At 46.4% G+C, this 22,800-nt stretch overlaps 1 protein-coding gene across 1 annotated transcript in view; it reads left to right on the top strand.

Moving 5' to 3' along the window:
• LOC144502294 (seizure 6-like protein) overlaps nt 1-21,819 on the top strand; it is a 150,864-nt gene extending 129,045 nt beyond the window's left edge. Inside the window, exons 13-17 of the mRNA XM_078226107.1 lie at nt 3,482-3,676; nt 8,502-8,534; nt 12,177-12,291; nt 19,127-19,229; nt 21,790-21,819. Coding sequence (XP_078082233.1) covers nt 3,482-3,676; nt 8,502-8,534; nt 12,177-12,291; nt 19,127-19,229; nt 21,790-21,819 — 476 coding nt within the window. The remainder of the gene's footprint in view (nt 1-3,481; nt 3,677-8,501; nt 8,535-12,176; nt 12,292-19,126; nt 19,230-21,789) is intronic.
• The last annotated feature ends 981 nt before the right edge of the window (nt 21,820-22,800 follow it).

Here is a 22,800-nt window from a genome sequence, read left to right as displayed (position 1 = left end):
TTTGGGCGGCACGGTGGCATAGTGGTTAGCACTGCTGCCTCACAGCGCCAGGGACCCAGGTTCAATTCTGGCCTTGGGTTACTGTCTGTGTGGAGTTTGCAGTTTCTCCCCATGTCTGCGTGGGTTGCCTCCAGGCGCTCCGGTTTCCTCCCACAGTCTGAAGATGTGCGAGTTAGGTTGATTGGCCATGCTAAATTGACCCCAGCATCAGGGGGATTAGCAGAGTAAATGTGTGGGATTACGGGAATAGGGTTTGGGTGGTCGGTACAGACTCGATGGGCTGAATGGCCTCTTTCTGTACTGTAGGGATTCTATGATTCTATGATCCTGAACAGTCTTAACAAGTGTACGTGGAAAGGATGTTTCCTCTTTTGATTTGATTTGATTTATTATTGTCACAGGTATTAGTGTACAGTGAAAAGTATTGTTTCTTGCACCCTATACAGACAAAGCATACTGTTCATAGAGAAGGAAAGGAGAGGTTGCAGAATGTAGTGTTACAGTCATAGCGAGGGTGTAGAGAAAGATCTACTTAACGTGTGCCAAATCTGTAAGAGATTGAATTGGAGCATTGCAAGAGAGTTTAAAAGAGTTAGAATAAAGTTTTAGAAATATAGAACGAGAGTAGAAGATAGAATTGGAGCGCATGATGGGCAAAGCTTGCAAGAAGTCGCCTCACTCCAGTAACTAGGTGGTGTTATGTATGCCCCTATGGGCTAAGGGTGCATGAAGAATCACCAGTAGGCTTGGTAACTTGAACACTGGGAGCTCTTGGGTTAGAGGTGTGCTCTGTTCCACAAGGCAGATCTCAGACTGCCCAATAGGGTCCCACACTGGAAGAGGCTAATTTCCCAGGGGTCACCTGACCCACACTCTTAAATGGGCAGTCCATACCTCAAACCCCAACATACATTATATACATATATCACAGGGGTTGCCCTTTTAGGACAGAGTCGGAGAGGTTTTTTTTCTCTCAGAGGGTTGTGCGACTTTGGAACTCTCTGCCTCGGAAGGTGTTGGAGGCGGGGTCAATGAATATATTGAAGGTAGAGGTAGATAGATTCTTGTCAGACATGGTTACTGGGGACAGAAGGGAATGTGGAATTCGAAACAGAAACAGATCAGCCATGATCTTATTGAATGGCGGAACAGGGTTGAGGGGCTGAATGGCCTACTTCTACTCCTATTCCATATGTTTGGATAAAGGGACTGTTAAAGTGCTGAGCAATATATAGTTAATATATGTATAATGAAACACCCTCTACATTGCAAATGTCCCATGATTTTGAGAACCCTTTAAAGGGGAGGAGAAAGGAAACATAGAAAGTAGGCAGGAGGTTGGGGTCCACAGTTTCATCACACTCTCCAAGAGGCCAAGGCGAGTACCCTGGCTCATCCTCTCCCAGTCCCTGCCCACCGGTTATTGTAAGTCTGAGATAAAGGCCGTAATTCTCCACGGCTGGGATTCTCCAGTCCCGCTGCAGTGAATGGAGATTTGGCTGAGCCACAAATTCTCCATTCTCGCTGGCAGCGGGGACGGCACGTACGAGATCGGAGACTTCCGGCCAATGTAAATTAGCTCAGATGGTCAATTGTACTTCCATCCATAAGCCTCACTCAGCTCATCACTGGCATTGACGATTTACCAACTGAGCCCTTGGAACCAACAGCACTGGGGAGACGGTGGTACAATGGTGATGTCATTGGACTAGAAATCCAGACACCCAGAGCTGGACCTGGGGACCAGGGTTCGAATCCCATCAGGGCAGATGGTGAAATGTGAATTCAATAAAATCTGGAATTTTAAAAAGTCCATGAAACCATTATTGATAGTCTGGCACAGTGGTTAGCACTGCTGCCTCACAGCGCCAGGGACCCGGGTTCAATTCCAGCCTCGGTCACTGTCAGTGCAGAGTCTGCACGTTCTCCCCGTATCTGCGTGGGTTTCCTCCGGGTGCTCCGGTTCCCTCCCACAGTCCAAAGATGTGCAGGTTAGGTGCATTGGCCATGCTAAATTCTCCCTCAGTGTACCCGAACAGGCGCCAGAGTGTGGCGACCAGGGGATTTTCACAGTAACTTCATTGCAGTGTTAATGTAAGCCTACTTGTGACTAATAAATAAATAAACTTTCAATTTTATAAAATAAAAACCCACCTGGTTCACTAATGCACTTTAGGGAAGGAAATCTGCCGTCCTTACCTGGTCTGGCTTACATGTGACTCCAGAGCCACAGCAATGTGGTTGACTCTCAAAATGCCCTCTGAAATGGAGGGCTGTGAATGCCCACATCCCGTAAATGAATATAGAGAAAAAAAACTTAACATTGGTTCTGCATTCACAACGTTTGGCCATGAAATTGTGCAATCTTCCAGCTGGGCTTAGAAACCCTACAGTGCGGAAGGAGGCCATTCGGCCCATCGAGTCAGCACTGACTACAATCCCACTCCAGGTCCCAATCCCCACAACGCCACACATTTACCCCTCTAACCTACACATCCCGGGACACTAAGTGGCAACCCTTGGACTGTGGGAGGAAACCGGGGCACCCAGAGGAAACCCACGCAGACATGGGGAGAATGTGCAGACTCCACACAGACCATGACCCAAGCCGGGATTCGAACCCAGGTCCCTGGAGCTGTGGGGCAGCAGTGCTAACCGCTCTGCTGCCACCGTGCCACCCCGAGCCAGCAGAACTGCCCATTGGCGATGATCAGCCTGAACCAGTTAGGTTGTCTCTCTCTGCCCCTTTCCACTTCTCTTGGATGAGTGACAGGGAACCAGGAGACACTCCAGCAGAATTACAGCACCTGCCACCATTCAGAACTTACTGGGCAGGTCAGAACAAGGATTATGGGATGTATTTCATCTTTACAACGATCGTATTTTGTCAGGATGAATACCGGTTCCAAAACGGTGATGTGACCCGTCTCTCGAGTGAGACGTTAAACCAAGACCCCCACCTGCCCTCTCGGATGAATGTAAAAGCTGATCCCACAACAACATTTCAAAGAACAGGCAAGCTCTCCCCAGTGTGACCCAGGGCAAAACTTATCCCTTAACCAACATCATCAAAAACAAATGACCTCATCACTATCATGTTGTTAGTGGGATCTTGCTGTGCCCAAATTAGCTGCTGTGTTCCTTACATTACAGTGACTTACACCTCAAGAGTACTTGATTGGCTGTAAAGCACTTTGAAACCTCAAAGCAAGGCGCTATAAGGATCAATATCCTGAAACTCCCTCCCTAACAGCACTGTGGGTGTACCTACACCTCGGGGAGTACAGCGGTTCAAGAAGGCAGCTCACCACCATCTTCTCAAGGGCAGCTATGGATAGGGAATAAATGCTGGCTCAGACAGCGATGCCCACACCCTGTGAATGGATTTTAAAAATATAAATGAGAGTCTTTCTTACTACTCCCTTTCACTTGTGATATCCTTCTGCCAACCATCGGAAATATTTCTCTCTTTCTTTTTCAGCGGAGGAATCTGTAGCGTGTGAGAACCCAGGACTACCAGAAAATGGTTACCAGATTCTGTACAAGCGGCTGTACCTGCCAGGAGAGACATTGACATTCATGTGTTATGAAGGGTTCGAGCTGGTTGGGGAGGTCACCATCAGGTGCATCATAGCTCATCCTTCTCACTGGAGTGGGCCGCTGCCTCTCTGTAAAGGTAAGGCATTATTACCATCTGACGTTCAGAGTGTTATGTGCTAGAAATAAACCAGGACGATTCTGTGCTGGCTGAGGATTCCCAATACTACTGGCAAGACTCCCAACATGTAGCCAGAACAATAGAGCAACAGAATCAGGAAATCATAGAAACCCTACAGTACAGAAAGAGGCCATTCGGCCCATCGAGTCTGCACCGACCACAATCCCACCCAGGCCCTACCCCCATATGCCTACATATTTACCCACTAATCCCTCTAACCTACACATCTCAGGACACTAAGCGCAATTTTTAGCATGGCCAACCAACCTAATCCGCACATCTTTGGACTGTGGGAGGAAACCGGAGCACCCGGAGGAAACCCACGCAGACACGAGGAGAATGTGCAAACTCCAGGAGGGGGAGGCAATGGCCTAGTGGGTATTATCGCTAGACTATTAATCCAGAAACTCAGCTAATGTTCCGGGGGTCCGAGTTTGAATCCCGCCACGGCAGATGGTGGAATTTGAATTCAATAATTAAAAAATCTGGAATTAAGTATCCACTGATGACCATGAAACCATAGTCGATTGTCGGAAAAACCCATCTGGTTCACCAATGTCCCTTTAGGGAAGGAAGTCTGCCGTCCTTACCCGGTCTGGCCTTCATGTGACTCCAGAGCCAGAGCAATGTGGTCGATTCTCAACTGCCCTCTGAAATGGCCGAGCAAGCCACTCAGTTGTCAAGAAGCAGCTCACCACCACCTTCTGAAAGGCAACTAGGGATGGGCAGTACATGCTGGCCCACTGGTGACACCCATGTTCCATGAATGAATGAAAAAAAGGAGATTTGCCTGTAATTTCTGGGGTGCAAAGGTTGCATGGAGAATTGGCAACAGAGATTTGTATTGTGTAGTGTAAAATAAGGTTCTATTTTACAGGGCTGGAGTTGAGGCGGGGGGGGAGAGAATATTCAAGCGTGGAGTACTTTTTGGTTGAGCAGTGAGTGGGCTTTGCACCATGCCTCTGTTAGGAAAGCGTTGATGTGGGGAGCTTTCAGGACCTTATGAGGCTAGTTTGCTGAACTATTGAAAGTGTTTCATGTTACCTTGAAAGGCTAAAGGGAAGAAAGCCCACCAAGGTGGCCCATTTTGAATGGCCTGCACTAAGTCCTACCTTAAGGAGGATGAGTGAAGTGTCAGGACTGAAAGCAAACATTGGTCTTGAGAGGCAGTCAATCATTTTGCAACCACCCACAGCAACACGCAAAGGAGGGAAGATTTACATCTCGAAACCTATGAAACTTTTATCTTAGACACATTAGCTGACTCAATCCCAAATGAGGTAAATACTCAAAATCAATTTTAAAACTAAGTCAATGATTTTTGAAAACAAATAATTACACTGAAACTGCAACAGGGCGTGTAAGTTAAGCTGGGGGACAGCAAACATTCCTTCAGTAATGTTTCAGATCATAAACCATAGGGCGGCACGGTAGCACAGTGGTTAGCACTGCTGCTTCACAGCTCCAGGGACCTGGGTTCAATTACGGCCTCGGGTCATTGTCTGCGCAGTGTTTGCACATTCTCCTCGTGTCTGCGTGGGTATCCTCCGGGTGCTCCTGTTTCCTCCCACAGTCCAAAGATGTGCGGGTTATGTTGATTGACCATGCTAGAATTGCCCCTTATTGTCCTGAGATGCGTAGGTTAGAGGGATTAGTGGGTGGATATGGGGTACGGCCTGGGTGGGATTGTGGTCGGTGCAGACTCGATGGGCCAAATGGCCTCTTTCTGCACTGTAGGGTTTCTATGATTCTATGAGGTGCATTACAAGTAGGAACAATCAAATACCTTTCATCAGAACTGGAGGAAATCTGTGATTTAAGAGTTTGTAAGCAAATACAAATTTTGGGTAAGGTGGAGAGGGGTAGGTTTTTTAAACTTGAAAGTTTATTTATTAGTGTCACAAGTAGGCTTACATTAACACTGCAATGAAGTTATTGTGAAAATCCCCTCGTTGCCACACTCCAGCGCCTGTACAGGTACACTGAGGGAGAATTTAGCATGGCCAACGCACCTAACCAGCACGCCTTTTAGACTGTGGGAGGAAACCGGAGCACCCGGAGGAAACTCACGCAGACACGGGGGGAACGTGCAGATTCCGCACAGACAGTGACCCAAGCCGGGAATCGAACCTGGGTCCCTGGCGCTGTGAGGCAGCAGTGCTTACCATTGCGCCACCATGCCACACCTTGTCCATAGAACAGTAGTGTGGGAAAACACTCGACTTTGGAGTGGAGGGCAGGGATGATTAACAGAGGGGATGATGGTGCAAGGTCTGATCTTCTGAGTGTTTCCAGCATCTTCTGTTTTAATGACAGTGCTCTGCTGGTCATGTATTGGACCACCAGCCATTCCAGATCTGGCCGACATGTCAGTGTAGTCCCACACCATAGGCTTGGCTCTTGATGCACTCAGAACAATTCAGGGAAGGCAATAAACACTGCATTGAACGTTTGGCCCACTTGTTGAACAAACAAAAATCTACCAACCAAACGAAGCATTGAATAAAGTAAATGTCTACAAGTGCTGATAATGTATCCATTACACCCCACAATCGACGGGTTTCTCAGAATTCATTGCGCAGGCTCTCATATGAAGCACTCAGGTGAGATACTGCCATCCTGTAAACATTGAAGAATGATAGGACGCTAGAGGAAAAGCTTTCAAAGAAGGAAGAAGATTAAGGGGTGTGGGGAACAATGCAGGGTGGCACAGTGGTTAGCATTGCTGCCTCACAGCGGCAGGGACCCGCTGTGAGGCAGCAATTCCGGCCTTGGGTGACTGTGTGGAGTCTGCACGTTCTCCCTGTGTCTGCGTGGGTTTCCTCCGGGTGCTCCGGTTTCCTCCCACAGTCCAAAAATGTGCAGGGTAGGTGGATTGTCCATTCTAAATTGCCCCTTGGTGTCCAAAGATAGGGAGATTAGCCATGATAAAATGCGTGGGGTTACAGGGATAGAGCAGAGGGGGTGGCATGGGTGGGATGTTCTTTCGGAGAGTCGGTGCAGACTCGATGCGTCTGCCCCTTCTGCACTATAGGGATTCTCTGGTCCTATGGAAGCAGCACTTTGTAAAACTACATTGACATGCAGAAGCAAAGGCTTGCCTTTACACGGCACCTTTCATGACATCAGGAATCGCAAAATGCTTTACAGCCAGTGAAGTATCTTTGAAGTGTAATCACTGTTGTAATGTAGGAAGGATGGGAAACAATTTGCACACAGCAAACTCTGACAAGCAGCAATGCGATAATGGCCTGATACTCTGTTTCTGTGATGGTGATTGAGGGATGAATATCAGTTGAGACACCGGGGAGAGCTTTCTGCTCTTTTTCAAAATAATATCATAGGAATTGTGATGCCCACCTGAGATCTAACCTCTCAATTGAAAGACAGTGCTTCCAACTCTGCAAAATAGTCTTGGTTTTGCACTGAAATGTCAGCCAGCAGTTTTGCACTCAAGTCTCTGGAGTGACTCACGAGCTTATCATCTTCTGACTGAGTGTTACTAACTAACCAACTCACACAGAACATGCATTACCAAACACTTGAGCAATACGACACCCGTGTTTGTGTTCCTGAGCGCATAACAAGTGATTTGTTTTTGCTCAGTGTTACAGATCAGATCAGAAACCTCAAGGTATATTGTGAAGTTAGACTAGACCCCAACTATTTCTTATTTTGGTATTAGTGTGAGGATAAGGTGTTTCACTCCAGGTATGATTCTATTGACACACTAGGAACCTTTTATCAAAACAAACTTTATTTTAACAATATGATTTAAATGCAACAAATGAATTAGCTTAATTTTTATCAACTGAAATGCTTAAACATGACAAGATACAATTCTTAACTGCTAATCTATCTCTATTAGTTCCAATTTAAGCAATATTCCTCATAGACTTAAACGCCTCTTCAAAATCAATTAGCAGACAACACAGGCTTATGTGTTTTATTTGTTTGCAGTCCTGGAGCCTTTCAACACTTCTGGAAGGAGATAGAGAGACACCTGTCTTCTGACAGCCCCAAACAGCAGCCTCAAGAGAAAGAGAGAGAGTGGGAAAGACACCTCTTGCTCCTTGCAGACCCAAGCAGAAACTGCCTGCATTTCTCTGTAAACTTGGCTCCTCCCCTTCACATGATTCTGTCTCTGTCAATCAACCTAATCAATACCCTACTCTGAAACCCCGGGGGGGGGGGGGGGAAAGAAACAAACATAAACAAAAAAATGCATTCGCTCAGATTAAAACAAACACCCCTTTATCTAGGATCAATTATTCTCCTGCATTCTCAGCATGTGACCTGCCTGGTTGCAGACAAATTGGCACCGGGTAAACCAGAGCTGACTACTAAACATACCCCTTGCAAGAAACATGAAAAAAAAATTTCTTGAGGCTATAGTATCATCACATCAGGATCCACTCAGGCACCCTGACCGGGTCTGTTAAGTAAAATGTGATGTGGAGATGCCGTAAAGTAAAATGTGGGCAGAGTAAGAAGTCTCACAACACCTGATGAAGGAGCAGCGCTCCAAAAGCTCGTGCTACCAAATAAATCTGTTGGACTTTAACCTGGTGTTGTGAGACTTCTTGCTGTGCCCACACCAGTCCAACACCAGCATCTCCACATCAAGTAAAATGTGGTATTTGGGCAGAATGTACTTTAGGTGCATGACGTTGCGCCGTGACATGGACTTACAAGATTGGCCTGGTGAGCTAGTCCTTGCGGAGAATTACACAACCTACACAAGTGTTTTTTTTAAAAAGCTGATGCTTGTTTTTATTTTCAGCTGCTCAGTATGGATTCGAACACTCATTGGAAGGTAAGCTGATCACTGTCACTGTGGGACTAACTATAAAAAGATTTAATAACTGGGTGGGCATGAATGTGGAATGCCACTCATTGGCAGCTTTCATGATTGTGATAAAAGTATGCTATTCTAGTCAGGAACATTGCTTCTTAAGCTGTTCAAGAAAGATTTTTATGAGAAGTATTTTGGTCTGTGAAATAATTTCTGAGTCACGATTAATTGATTTTTCCTTCATTTTTGGCACCCACTGCCTGCATTAAGCTCTCCTAAGACAGGGATTGCTATATTAGATGCAAAGCATTGTTCCCTCATTATTACCCAACCAAATTCTCCTGGATCACATATAATATGGTTTGGATGCAGAATGAAAGTCTCTCCACAAGGTCCCATCAAACATTTTCAGGTCAGGAATAACATGTGATAAATGCAGGATCCCCATCTTCTCCAATAGCATCAAGCTCTTCCAGCCTGATGGGTTCTAAGTAATGCTAAGCACCTTCTGCATTGCCCTGCCAAACCATCCTAGCTCAGATATAGCATGAGTTGGATGTCGAGTGAAGTACCATCCATGGGCTAGGTAGAGCATGGGCTGCATGTATAGCTCCACCCAAAGTGCCCTATCATACTCTCCTATCATACAGCAAGTTTGCTGACGACACCACCGTAGTGGGTCAGATCTCAAACAATGATGAGACAGAGTACAGGAATGAGATAGAGATTCTGGTGAACTGTACGGCAACAATAATCTCTCCCTCAATGTCAACAAAACGAAGGAGATAGTCATCGACTTCAGGGAGTGTAAAGGAGAACATGCCCCTGTCTACATCAATGGGGACGAAGTAGAAAGGGTCGAGAGCTTCAAATGTTTAGGTGTCCAGATCACCAACAACCTGTCCTGGTCCCCCCATGCCGACACTATAGTTAAGAAAACCCAACAATGCCTCTATTTTCTCAAAAGGCTAAGGAAATTTGGCATGTCAGCCACGACTCTCACCAACATTTACAGATGTACCATAGAAAGCATTCTTTCTGGTTGTATCACAGCTTGGTATGGCTCCTGCTCTGCCCAAGACCGCAAGGAACTACAAAAGATCGTGAATGTAGCCCAATCCATCACGCAAACCAGCCTCCCATCCATTGACTCTGTCTACACTTCCCACTGCCTCATCAAAGCAGCCAGCATAATTAAGGACCCCACGCACCCCAGACATTCTCTCTTCAACCTTCTTCCGTTGGGAAAAAGATACAAAAGTCTAAGGTCACGTATCAACCGACTCAAGAACAGCTTCTTCCCTGCTGCTGTCAGACTTTTGAATGGACTTACCTTGCATTAAGTTGATCTTTCTCTACACCCTACTGTAACACTATATTCTGCACTCTCTCGTTTCCTTCTCTATGAACGATATGCTTTGTCTGTGTAGCGCGCAAGAAGCAATACTTTTCACTGTATGTTAATACATGTGACAATAATAAATCAAATCAAAATCAAATCAAATCTCCAAAGTCAGATACAGCATGGGGTTTAAGGTAGGGTAAAGCACCACTTATGCTGTCCAATCAAGTTCTCTCAGAATCCGATACAGAGCAATATTTTTCCAAAAGTACCTAACTACCTCACTTTTGCCAACACCAAAATCGAGCCTCCTTCTCTTCCAGTGAGAATGGTGTTACTTTCTCCTCTACACCACCCTTGTTGTGGACTTCAAGAACAAGCCTGGCCATTTTGTGCCAATTCGGGTGGCTTGATGACTTCACACCCATGTAGCCAACACCTCTCCCTCCACAACATCACCTCTCCCTCTTTCGTACACAACCCATTTGTTATTCATTTGATTTGATTGATTATTTTCACATGTATTAGTATACAGTGAAAAGTGTTGTTTCTTGCGCGCTCTGCAGACAAAGCATACCGTTCATAGAGAAGGATAGGAGAGAGTGCAGAATGTAGTGTTACAGTTATAACTAGGGTATTGAGAAAGGTCAATTTAATGCGAGTTAGGTCCATTCAAAAGTCTGACGGCAGCAGGGAAGGAGCTATTCTTGAGTCGGTTGGTATGTGACCTCAGACTTTTGTATCTTTTTCCCGACGGAAGAAGGTGGAAGAGAGAATGTCCGGGGTGCGTGAGGTCCTTGATTGTGCTGGCTGCTTTTTCAAGGCAGCTGGACGTGTAGATGGAGTCAATAGATGGGAGTCTAGTTTGTGTGATGGACTGGGCTTCGTTCACCACTCTTTGTAGTTTCTTGCAGCCTTGGGTAGAGCAGGACAGAGCTGATGTCTAAGCAAGGCCGCGCACTCAGTTTTTGCACAGGCCACAGTGTAAACAGGATAATGACAGTGCTCAACGTTGGTAGTCAGGGATGCAGCAGGTATAATGGAAACCAGGAAAATCATTTTGAATTCCCTTGCTGATTTATTGGATAAATGCAGTGCTGGGTGTTCTATGAGGCATAGGCTAGGAAGGGCAAGTTTCAAATTCCATTCCGCATTGTGATCGCACTCTATTTGGACCACTGCATTTGGCCTCAGACTCCCTAGACTAGAGGAAGGAAAATGATATGGAATAACTGATATAGCACTTTCCTCAGATTCTTTTGCCCTGAAGTCAATGAAAAGCAAAACCAGGTAATGCTATCACTGTCAGCCTGTCGCTAACTTAATTTCTACAGCCATCTAAAAATAATAGCAAAACACATAGAATCCTACAGCATAGAAGGAGGCTATTCAGTCCATCGAGTCTGCCCCGACCACAATCCCATCCAGGCCCTATCCCCATAACCCCATGCATTTACCCTAGCTAGTCCTCCTGACACTAAGGGACAATTTAGCACGGCCAATCCACCCAACCCACACATCTTTGGACTGTGGGAGGAAACCTGAGCGCCTGGAGGAAATCTATGCCGATGCAGGGAGAAAATGCAGACTCCACACAGACAGTGACCCAAGCCGGGAATTGAACCCGGGTCCCTGGCACTGTGAGGCAGCAGTGCTAACCACTGTGCCACCGTGCCACCCCTAGCTATGACTGTAACACTACATTTTGATCAAGATCAAAGCAAAGGAGCCTGAGAGGTTAATACTATATTGATGCGGCTAAAGTCATTTCCAAACCATCTCCTGTTAAGTGAGATTTACACAGGACTCACTCAACACCCTTCTGAAGTGAGAAGTGTTATGGGGCAGGATTTTCTGCCCCCGCGCACCCCCCCCCCCCCCCCCCCCCCCGCCCCCCCACCCCCCTCAACCACTCGCGGTGTACTTCCTGAAGCTGGATGCAGCCCACCATTGGCTGACGATGGGATCATCTGGTTCTGCTGATGTCTAATGTTGCATGCCCTGCACACAACACCCCCCCCCCTCCCCCACCGCCCCCCCCGACCCTCCCCCACTGCTGGGGAATGCACCATGGGGAATCACCACTGGAAGGTACTGGAAGATTCCACCAACAGGAAGGGTAGGAAAATTTCAGCCCTCTTTGCAAGGAATGGGCAAAATGTCCAAAGTGCCAGGCTGGACCAGCACACCAAACAGAACCAGAACCAATGCTGCAGCAGGAGTGAGTGCTTTCAGGGAAAGACAGGGGAAAATGGAAAATGCTTAAGCCCGTGAGAGAGCTTTGAAATAATAAAGTCACTTCTCAGTTGCTTCCTCTCCAGTGTCAGAGACAGCTGTAGAGACGTCAATGGAAGGCGGGAATATGGCTCTGGCGATATTCATCCCCATCCTCATCATCTCCATACTGCTGGGAAGCGCCTACATTTACGTTACCAGGTAAGTGAGTAATAATCCTTTGGGCTCCTCTCAATATTGTGGTATTTAATAACACAGCACAAATTCGCCAAGGCTTTCTCAGCACCAACTCCCAAAGCCACAACCTCCACCACGCAGAAGGACAAGGGCAACAGGTGCATGGGTACACCAAACGCTGCCCCACTTCATCCAAGTTCCCCTCCAAGTCACACACTAATGTGACTAATTACAGACTCTTCACCATTAAATGCAGGAGTTGGGACATCTTGTTGAAGTTGTACAAGACATTGGTAATACTGTGTACAGTATACACTTGGAATACACACTTGTGCACACACTTGGAATATTGTGTACAGTTCTAGCCACCCTGTTATAGAAAGGATATTATTAAACTAGAAAAAAATTACTAGGATGCTACCAGGACTTGGTGCTTTGAGTTATAAGGAGAGGCTGGATAGACTGGGACTTTTTTCCCTGGAGCGTAGGAGGCTTAGGGGTGATCTTATCGAGGTCTATAAAGTAATGAGGGGCATCAATCAGATAGTCAATATATTTTTCCAAAGGTAGGGGAGTCTCAAACTAGAGGGCATAGGTTTAAGGTGAGAGGAGAGAGATACAAAAGCATCCAGAGGGGCAATTTCTTCACACAGAGGGTGGTGAGGGTCTGGAACAAGCTGCCAGAGGCAGTAGTAGAGGCGGGTACAATTTTGTCTTTTAAAAAGCCTTTAAATAGTTACATAGGTAAAATAGCTATAGAGGGATATGGGCCAAACATGGGCAATTTGGACCAGCTTAATGGTTAAAAACAAAGGAGCAGCATGGACAAGTTGGGCCGAAGGGCCTGTTTCCATGCTGTAAACATCTATGATTCTATAACTTAAGAGCAACAGGTTGGGCAGCACTGGCACCACATGAAACATAGCAATTCAAGAAGGCACATGGCGAGGCAGTGACGCTGAGACCCAGCGTTATGCTCTGGGGACTTGGGTTCGAATCCCACCACAGCAGATGGTGAAATTAGAATTCAATAAAAATCTGGAATTTAAAGTCTACTGATGACCATGAAACCATTGTTGATTGTCAGAAAAAGCCCATTTGGTTCTTTCGGGAAGGAAATCTGCCGTCCTTACCTGGTCTGGCCTACATGTGACTCCAGACCCACAGCAATGTGATTGACTCTTAAGATGCCTCAAAGATGGGCAGTAAATGTTGGCCCAACCAGTGACACCCACATCCCATGAATGAATAAATAAATAATTCCGGTCCAAGTCACACACCTCCTAACTTGGACATATAATTACAGACCCTTCAACCTAACAGCACCAAGGCCAGGAAGCACCTGTACCAATGGATCGGAATAATTCAAGAAGGCAGCCAAACTTTACCTTCTGAGGGGCAACTAGGGATGAGCAGTGAGACTCACAACTTGAGAATGGATGCTTCATTTTTAAATGACTTTAAACTTTATCTAATTTTAATGAAAATTTACTTGTCATTTTTGGATACAGTTATAACTTTTTTGGGTGTTATTTTTTACACTTAGCAAGGTTTTCTGTTCTGTGATATCTGTGGCAATTATCAAGTGCACATTAGGTATTGCACAGGTTAGTTGTAACTCTAGTATAATGCCAAAAATTGGTGTTTGATGGTGGAGGGCTTGCGCACTGCTGAAAATAGTGACGTGCTGTCGAAGCTTTTCATCTTGCACTCACCAGGACAGATGAGGGAGAATACCGATAGCAAAGGAAGCAACAGTTTATACTGTCTGAGACAAGATTGCAGAGTGCTGATTGGACACTTTGGGCAGAAGTTTCCATTCTGTGCACAGAGTGCTGGCTGAGATGAGAAAGCTGGCATTGCAGCTCAACTCTCTGGAGGCGTGGTCCACTGGTGGGGCGGGGCCGAAAAAAGCCAGCAGCAGGGAATTCCGCGACTGGGGTGCCCCAGTCTCCAATGTAAAACAAAGGTTACCCCCCCCACCACCACCACAGACACAGGGGGACCCTTCCACACAATATGAATGAGGGTTTCAGCAACAGGTGAGCTGAGATAGTGCAAAGTTGGACAATTTTACAGAGGTGGAAGGAGACGGTCTTAGTGATGGCATGAAAATAAGGTCGAAAGCCCATCTTGGGATGAAATGTGACACCAAGGTTGCAAACGGACTGACTTAATCTCAGACTATTGCCAGGGAGAGGGACATAGTCAGGAACGGAGTGTGGAACAGGGACCAAAAATAATGATTTCTGTCCTCCTTGTATTTAATTGGAGGAGAATTCTGCTTATCCAGATGTGGGATAAGCAGTCTGATAGTTTAGCAACCTTGGAGGAGTCGAGGGAGGTGATGGTGAGGCAGTGCTGGGTGGCATCAGCTTATGTGAAAACTGGGGGAACACCGGATGTAACAGTGCAGAAGCAGGAAGAGTCGACATTGCGAGTGACTCTTGAGCTACAATTAGATAGATAAGAGTGGTATCAGGTAAGAGCAGTGCCACTCAGCTGGACAACAATAAAGAGGCTTCGGATGAGGACAGTATGGTGAACAGTGGCAAAGACCAGGTCAAGAAGGACAATAAGGGAGTGCTTATCAGTCACATATTAACATTCTGGGGGTTACCATTGACCAGAAACTGAACTGGACTAGTCATATAAATATTGTGGCTACCAAAGCAGGTCAAAGGCTAGGAATCCTATGGCGAGAACTCAACTCCTGACTCCCCAAAGCCTGTCCACCATTTACAAGGCACAAGTCAGAAATGTAATGGAATACTCCCCATTTGCCTGCAAGTGTACAGCTCCAACAACATTCAAGAAGCTCGACACCATCCAGGACAAAGCAACCCACTTGAATGTCATCCCATCCATGAACATGCACTTGCTCCACCACCAATGCAAAGTGCTAGCAGTGTGTTATCTATAAGGTGCACTGTAGGAACTCACCAAGGTTCCTTTGACGCACCTTCCAAACCCACAACCACTACCATCTAGAAGGACAAGGGCAGCAGACACATGGGAACATCATCGACTGGAAGTTCCCTTCCAAGTCACGCACCATCGTGACTTGGAAGTATATCGCCGTTCTCTCCCTGTTGCTGGGTCAAAGTCCTGAAATTCCCTTCCTTCGAGCAGTGTGGGTGCACTGACATCACATGGGCTGCAGTGGTTCAAGAAGGTAGCTCATCATCACCTTCTCAAGGGCAATTAGGGATGGGCAATAAATGCTGGCCTAGCCAGCGACGCCCACATCTCTTGACTGAATTTGAAAAAAGGATGTCATTTGTGACTTTGAAAAAAGCCTTTACTGTGCTGTGGCGAGGATCAAAATCTTTCATAGAAACATAGAAACCAGGAAACTAGAAGCAGGAGGAGGCCATTTGGCCCTTTGAGCCTGTTCCGCCATTCACTTTGATCATGGCTGATCATCAATTCAGTATCCTGATCCCTCCTTCCCCCATATCCCTTGATCTCTTTAGCCCCAAGAGCTATATAATTTCTTCTTGAAATCACATAATGTTTTGGCCTCAACTACTTTCTGTGGTTGTGAATTCACAGCCGAGAAATTCGGCATGAATCTGATTTCTCTGCGCTTGCGCGATCTTACCAGCTCGCCCCATCCATCGACCAATGGGACGAAATGGGAAGCTCATTCCCCCCGTCTCCCCCCACTATCTGAGGAAGGATGTCCTTGCTATAGAGGGAGTGCAACGAAGGTTTACCGGGCTGATTCCTGGGATGGCAGGTCTGTCATATGCGGAGAGACTAAATCGGTTAGGATTATTCACTGGAGTTTAGAAGAGTGAGAGGCGATCGCATAGAAACATAGAAAATTCTAACAGGGTTAGACAGGGTAGATTCAGAAAGAATGTTCCCAGTGGTGGGGGAGTCCAGAACTAGGGGTCATAGTTTGAGGATAACGGGTAAATCTTTTAGGACTGAGGTGAGGAGAAATTTCTTGACCCACAGGGACTCAAGATAGGGATAGCAGGAATGGTATTAGCATGGAATGTTGATGTGTTGAGGATGGAGGGATTGGCATATGTGGCCATATATGTGGCATAAGGAGCCCTTGAGTGAGTTGCTGTTTGAGAACCCTGGCAGCTGGAGACACTGCTGATCCTGCTCATCCTCCCCGTTCTTCTGCTTCTCTCAGGTTGACATCACAGACTGGGGCAGCACGGTGGCACAGTGGTTAGCACTGCTGCCTCACATCGCCAGGGACCCGGGTTCAATTCTGGCTTCGGGTGACTGTCTGTGTTGGAGTTTGCACATTCTCCCCATGTCTGCATGGGTTTCCTCCGGGTTTCCCCCCGCCCTACTGTTTAGGTGCTTTGGCCATGCTAAATTCTCCCTCAGTGTACCCAAACATGCACCGGAATGTGGCGTGTAGAGGATTTTCACAGTAACTTCATTGCAGTGTTAATGTAAGCCTACCTGTGACACTAATAAATAAACTTTAAACAGACTAATATCCGTATTCCACCAACTTATTTTTAATGAATATGGATAACAATGCGATAATGACCAAATAATCTGTTTATGTGATGCTGATTGAGAGATAAACATTGGCCGGGACACGAGGAATAACTCCCCTGCTCTTCTTCGAAATCGTACCATGAAATCTTTCACATCCATCTGTCATATGCGGAGAGACTAAATCGGTTAGGATTATTCACTGGAGTTTAGAAATCATAGAAATCATAGAAACCCTACAGTGCAGAAGGAGGCCATTCGGCCCATCGAGTCTGCACCGACCACAATCCCACCCAGGCCCTACCCCCACATATTTACCCGCTAATCCCTCTAACCTACACATCCCAGGACTCTAAGGGGCAATTTTTAACCTGGCCAATCAACCTAACCGCACATCTTTGGACTGTGGGAGGAAACCGGAGCACCCGGAGGAAACCCACGCAGACACGAGGAGAATGTGCAAACTCCACACAGACAGTGGCAATTTAACGTCTCATCCCAAAGACAGCATCTCCAACAGTGCTATGCTCCCTCAGTACTGCATTGGAGTGTCAACCTTAGTTTATTATGCTCTCAAGCCCTGGAGTGGGACTTGGACCATGTGGCTCAAAGGCGAGAGGGCACCAATTAGCCACAGCTTTGCCTCCGCTGGCATTTCTTGTTGCCCAGCTGGTTGTAGATACTAGTCCCTCATGATGGAAAAGTTCTGCAACATGCAACAGATGATCATAAGTCTAGATAATCAGTCAGGGCTGTACTGCCAAAGTCCTGCCAAAGTCCTGCCAAATTATTCTGGCAGTGGAAACACTGTTTGAGCACATCGATGGATTTATTGAAATTCCTTTATCTCGTGGCGACCTGTCTCTCTCTCTAAGCCACCTCACCAGCTATTCCCGGGCTCCCAGCAGGAATCATGAAGGGAATAGTCCTTGTCGCCTGATAGTCAACCTGCAATGAACGGCTTAATAGGGTGGATGATGAGAGATTGTCAGGGAATCGAAAACACAGGGCCACGGTCTCAGGATAAGGGGCTGATCATACAGGATTGAAATGAGAAATTATTTCACTCAAAATGTTGTGAATCTTTGGTGTTCTCTATCACAGAGGGCTTTGGATTTGATTTGATTTGATTTATTATTGTCACATGTACTAGTATACAGTGAAAAGTATTGTTTGTTGCGCGCTATACAGACAAAGCATACCGTTCATAGAGAAGGAAAGGAGAGAGTGCAGAATATAGTGTTACAGTCATAGCTAGGGTGTAGGGCTGTGGATGTTGCAACATTAATACATTTGTGGGTGCAATAGACAGACTTTTGCTCTCTCAAGGAATTAAAGGATACAGGGAATGGACGGGAAAATGGAATTGAAGCCATGATCATTTGGCATGGCTGAATCAACAGGCTATTTAGTCTACTCCTGTTCCTGTTTCTTGTGTTCCTGTGTAACATGATGACCTGGCTGGAATGAATGTGGCACAGAATACTGGCAGAGGACTAATGAATAATAACTGCTGCCAAAAGATTGGGCACAAACCTGTACTGTCTTTAGTCACAAACTAACTGGACATTGATGAAATGAAATCACTTTCTATTGAGAAAGATGCCGTGACGGTGATGGGTAGCATAGAACATAGAACATAGAACATAGAAAGCCACAGCACAAACAGGCCCTTCGGCCCACAAGTTGCACCGGTCATGTCCCTACCTACCTAGGCTTATATATAGGCTTACCTATAACCCTCAATCCTATTAAGTACCATGTACTCACCCAGAAGTCTCTTAAAAGACCCCATCGAGTTTGCCTCCACCACCACTGACGGCAGCCGATTCCACTCACCCACCACCCTCTGAGTGAAAAACTTACCCCTGACATCTCCTCTGTACCTACTCCCCAGCACCTTAAACCTGTGTCCTCTAGCATGCAAGACAATGAATGTGCAATTTCCATTATAACTACTGTCAATACTTCACCGTATTATACATTTAATCATATTCTAAATTTACATTATGCAAGTGCTTATAGTGTTATGCAAATCAAGCTATAAAAGTATACTAACTTACAAGTGGTAGCAGTTGAGGGAGCACCAAGTAAACTTTAAAATAGTAAGAATTACTAGTTGGAGTCTCCTTGAAGAGATCTGACCTGCAGGGATACAGGACAAATGCAGGAAGGTTAGGTTTCTCTTTATTGACGACATGGACAAGATGGGCCGAATGGCCTCCTTCTGTGTTTGTACATTTTCTGCAAGCTCTACCTTGCACTCTGGCCAAACCTGCAAAGTGGGCACAGCCTAGCGCTTAACAGAGTAGTGAAAGCTTAATGTACAGTCTTCTTGTTTGTCGTTATCTCCTATTCAATATTTCTTTCTATCTCTCTGTCCCAGGTGCCGGTATCACTCAAACTTGCGTCTGCCTCTCATGTCCTCGCATCCATACAGTCAAATCACGGTGGAAACAGCCTTCGACAATCCCATCTACGAGACAGGCGTATGTTGCTGCTTTTTTTCTACTAGTTGTATAGGAAGGGGGTTAGGTTAGGTATCACTCTCGGTCTATATCTTAAACAGGGCGTTGGGGGTTGGGCGTGGGGGGGTGGGGTAAGAAACATTTAAAGATGGTCAGACATTTCTTGATTCTTACTTACCTATCTACCAGTATTTCATTAGGAATTACAGTGGGAGCTGATATATTTTTTTTTGAAAGGTGTCAGAATTGTATGTTCGTTCAGGTGAAGGATAACAATGTTGGAGAATGGAATTCACTGGGTTTTTGCATTGCTGAAAGGAGACTTGTGGCCGAAGCTTTTCATCTTGCATTCAACAGGCCAAACACAAGAATGCCAAATTTCAAACAATCACAACAATTTGTACTACAGGAGAAAAGGGTGCTGATTGATTGATGAGCCCTCTGATTGGCCAAGAAGTTGTCATGGAGGAAACAATAGGGGCCAATTAGCTCCCCAAGCTCCCAGATCAGAAGACTTTTATTCGCTCAGTGAGGCAGTCTGGGACCAAACTGTAAAGCCTAGCAAAGTTCCAGGTCTAATCGTTGCTTTGAGCTGGGGCCAGTGAGCCATGCAAAGTGCCACTTTTCTTTATAGGATCCCTACAGTGCAGAAAGAAGCCATTCGGCCCATCGAACCTGCACCGATAACAATCCCACCCAGGCCCGATCCCCATAACCCCATGTATTTACCCTGCTAATCTCCCTGACATTTAGGGGAAATTTAGCATGGCCAATCCACCTAACCTGCACATCTTGGAGTGTGGGAGGAAACCCACGCAGACACAGGGAGGATGTGCAAACTTCCCTCAGGCAGATACCCGAGGCCAGAATTGAACCCGGGTCCCTGGCCTTGTGAGGCAGCAGTGCTAACCACTGAGCCACTGTGCCGCTATTGACTTTGGCAGGACCGGAAAGTCCTGTCTGTAGCAGCTCACCACTTTGGGAAACCCACTATGGGGGCAGAATATTCCAACCAACATTCCAGATCATACGAGTTTGCTATATATAATTCACCTCCTCTCATCTCAATTTTTTTTGCTGGTTACCTCAAAGGCCTTAATGCTCCCTCAATGTTTGATGGTGGTTTCCTTCCATGTTTAAGGTTGGTATTATACTGGATGGCATGGTGGCTCAGCATAAGCCACCACGAGGTGGAGGCGGTGAGCTGTTGGCTACAGGCAGGATCTTCCGGTCCTGCCAAAGTCAATGGTGGCACAGTGGCTCAGTGGCCAGCACTGCTACTTCACAGTGCCAGGAACCTGGGTTCAATTCCGGCATCGGGTATCTGCCTGAGGGGAGTTTGCACATTCTTCCCGTGTCTGCGTGGGTTTCCTCCCACACTCCAAAGATGTGCAGGTCAGGTGGATTGGCCATGCTAAATTGCCCCTCAGTGTCAGGGGGATTAGCAGGGTAGCACAGTGGTTAGCACTGCTGCTTCACAGCTCTAGGGTCCTGGGTTCGATTCCCGGCTCGGGTCACTGTCTGTGTGGAGTTTGCACATTCTCCTCGTGTGTGCGTGGGTTTTCTCCGGGTGCTCTGGTTTCCTCCCACAGTCCAAAGATGTGCGGGTTAGGTTGATTGGCCAGGTTAAAAATTGCCCCTTAGAGTCCTGAGATGCGTAGGTTAGAGGGATTAGCAGGTAAATATGTGGGGGTAGGGCCTAGGTGGGATTGTGGTCGGTGCAGACTCGATGGGCCGAATGGCCTCCTTCTGCACTGTTGGGTTTCTATGATTTCTATGAAATATGTGGGGTTATGGGGATAGGGCCTGGGTGGGATTGTTATCGATGCAGGTTCGATGGGCCGAATGGCTTCTTTCTACACTGTAGAGATTCTATAAAGAAAAGTGGCGCTTTGCATGGCTCACTGGCCCCAGCTCAAAGCAGCGATTAGACCTGGGACTTTGCTAGGCTTTACAGTTTGGTCCCAGACTGCATCACTGTGCGAATAAAATTCTTCTGATCTGGGAGCTTGGGGAGCCAATTGGCCCCTGTTGTTTCCTCCATGACAACTTCTTGGCCAATCAGAGGGCTCACCAATCAATCAGCACCCTTTTCTCCTGTAGTACAAATTGTTGTGATTGTTTGAAATTTGGCATTCTTGTGTTTGGCCTGTTGGTGCCGCCCAGTATAAAACCAACCTTAAACATGGTAGTTAGCACTGCAGTCTCACAGCGCCAAGGACCTGAGTTCAATTCCGGCCCCAGGTCACTGTCTGTGTGGAGTTTGCACGTTCTCTCCGTGTCTGCGTGGGTTTCCTCCAGGTGCTCTGGTTTCCTCCCACAATCCAAAGATATGTGGGGTAGGTTGGTTGGCCATGCTAAATTAACCTTAGTGTCAGGGGAATTAGCAGGGTAAATATGAGGGGTAGCGGGAATAGGGCTTGGGTGGGATTGTGGTCGGTGTAGACTGGATGGGCCAAATAGCCTCCTTCTGCACTGTAGGGATTCTATGGTTTTAACAGTTTTGTCATTGTCACTGGAGCCCAGGAGAAAGAAGACCCCAGACTCAATGCTATGCCTTTCCCCCTCTGTTTGATTTCAGGACACTCGGGAATACGAAGTTTCCATATGAATAAGCCCACGGAAGAGGCCGGAATAGTGAAATTCCGGCAAATGGCCAGGGTCTTCCCAGCGCTCAACCCAGAGAACGACGCTCCTCTGTGCTCTCAAATCCAGAATAGAAATTCCGACATTCCTGACTCAGCACATCCGCACCCCTCCCCCCGCCCCCGCCCCCCCCCCCCCCCCCCCCCCCACCTTCCCCCCAACCCTCCCCACCCTTCAATGTATAGCTCCTGAAAATTGATCTTTAGGCTTAGCTCGGGAAATTCTCCTCAAATTCTCCAACAACAAAAAAAAAAGCATTTGGGTTGAACAACTTAGGTAATATAAAAAGAAAAATTCATTCAGAAGCCAAACTGACGACGTAAAGGGAACCAGGACGGGTTTTCTTTTTTTTTTTGGAAATTGAGATTTACTTTTGGTCAAAGCAATTCCCCAATGTTTTAGGTTTCTGTTTTAACAAGTACTTTGCTTACTTGTAAAGAAAAATATTCCTTGTGGTCCGCCGTGACCTCGCTGACTAGAAACTGCTAGCCTGTGTCCCGGGGAAGTTCTGTTAATTCCTATCGAGGGTAGTTGGATCAATCAGTGAGAAAATATGTAACCCACTCACCCTGGCACGCTACGCGTGTGGAGGCTGGCACCCTCTGGCATTAACATGACCAGAATGGTCAGGATGGAAGAGGGTCCAAAGTGGCAGCATTCCCATTGAGCAGGAAATTAGGGATCCTCTTTTTTTGAAATATCACCTCAAGGAATATTTTCACAACTCTATTGGTTCAGCACTTTGAATAAAGAGTATTCCATCTCTTTTAAGCCTCTGATAAGGACAGGCGTATTCTTCAATGGGTGAATCGCTTGACAAATATTTTCTAAATGTCCCCCGTTTTTGCCTGACTGTACACAGTCTGTGTATGCACTTTCCCTGTAAATATGTATATGCAGGCACATACATGTGTATACATGCATGTACTGTACGTCTGTGTATATT

Source organism: Mustelus asterias, chromosome 13 (assembly GCF_964213995.1).
Source record: "Mustelus asterias chromosome 13, sMusAst1.hap1.1, whole genome shotgun sequence".
Classification (NCBI taxonomy): domain Eukaryota; kingdom Metazoa; phylum Chordata; class Chondrichthyes; order Carcharhiniformes; family Triakidae; genus Mustelus; species Mustelus asterias.
This window is presented reverse-complemented; position numbering and strand designations above follow the sequence as displayed.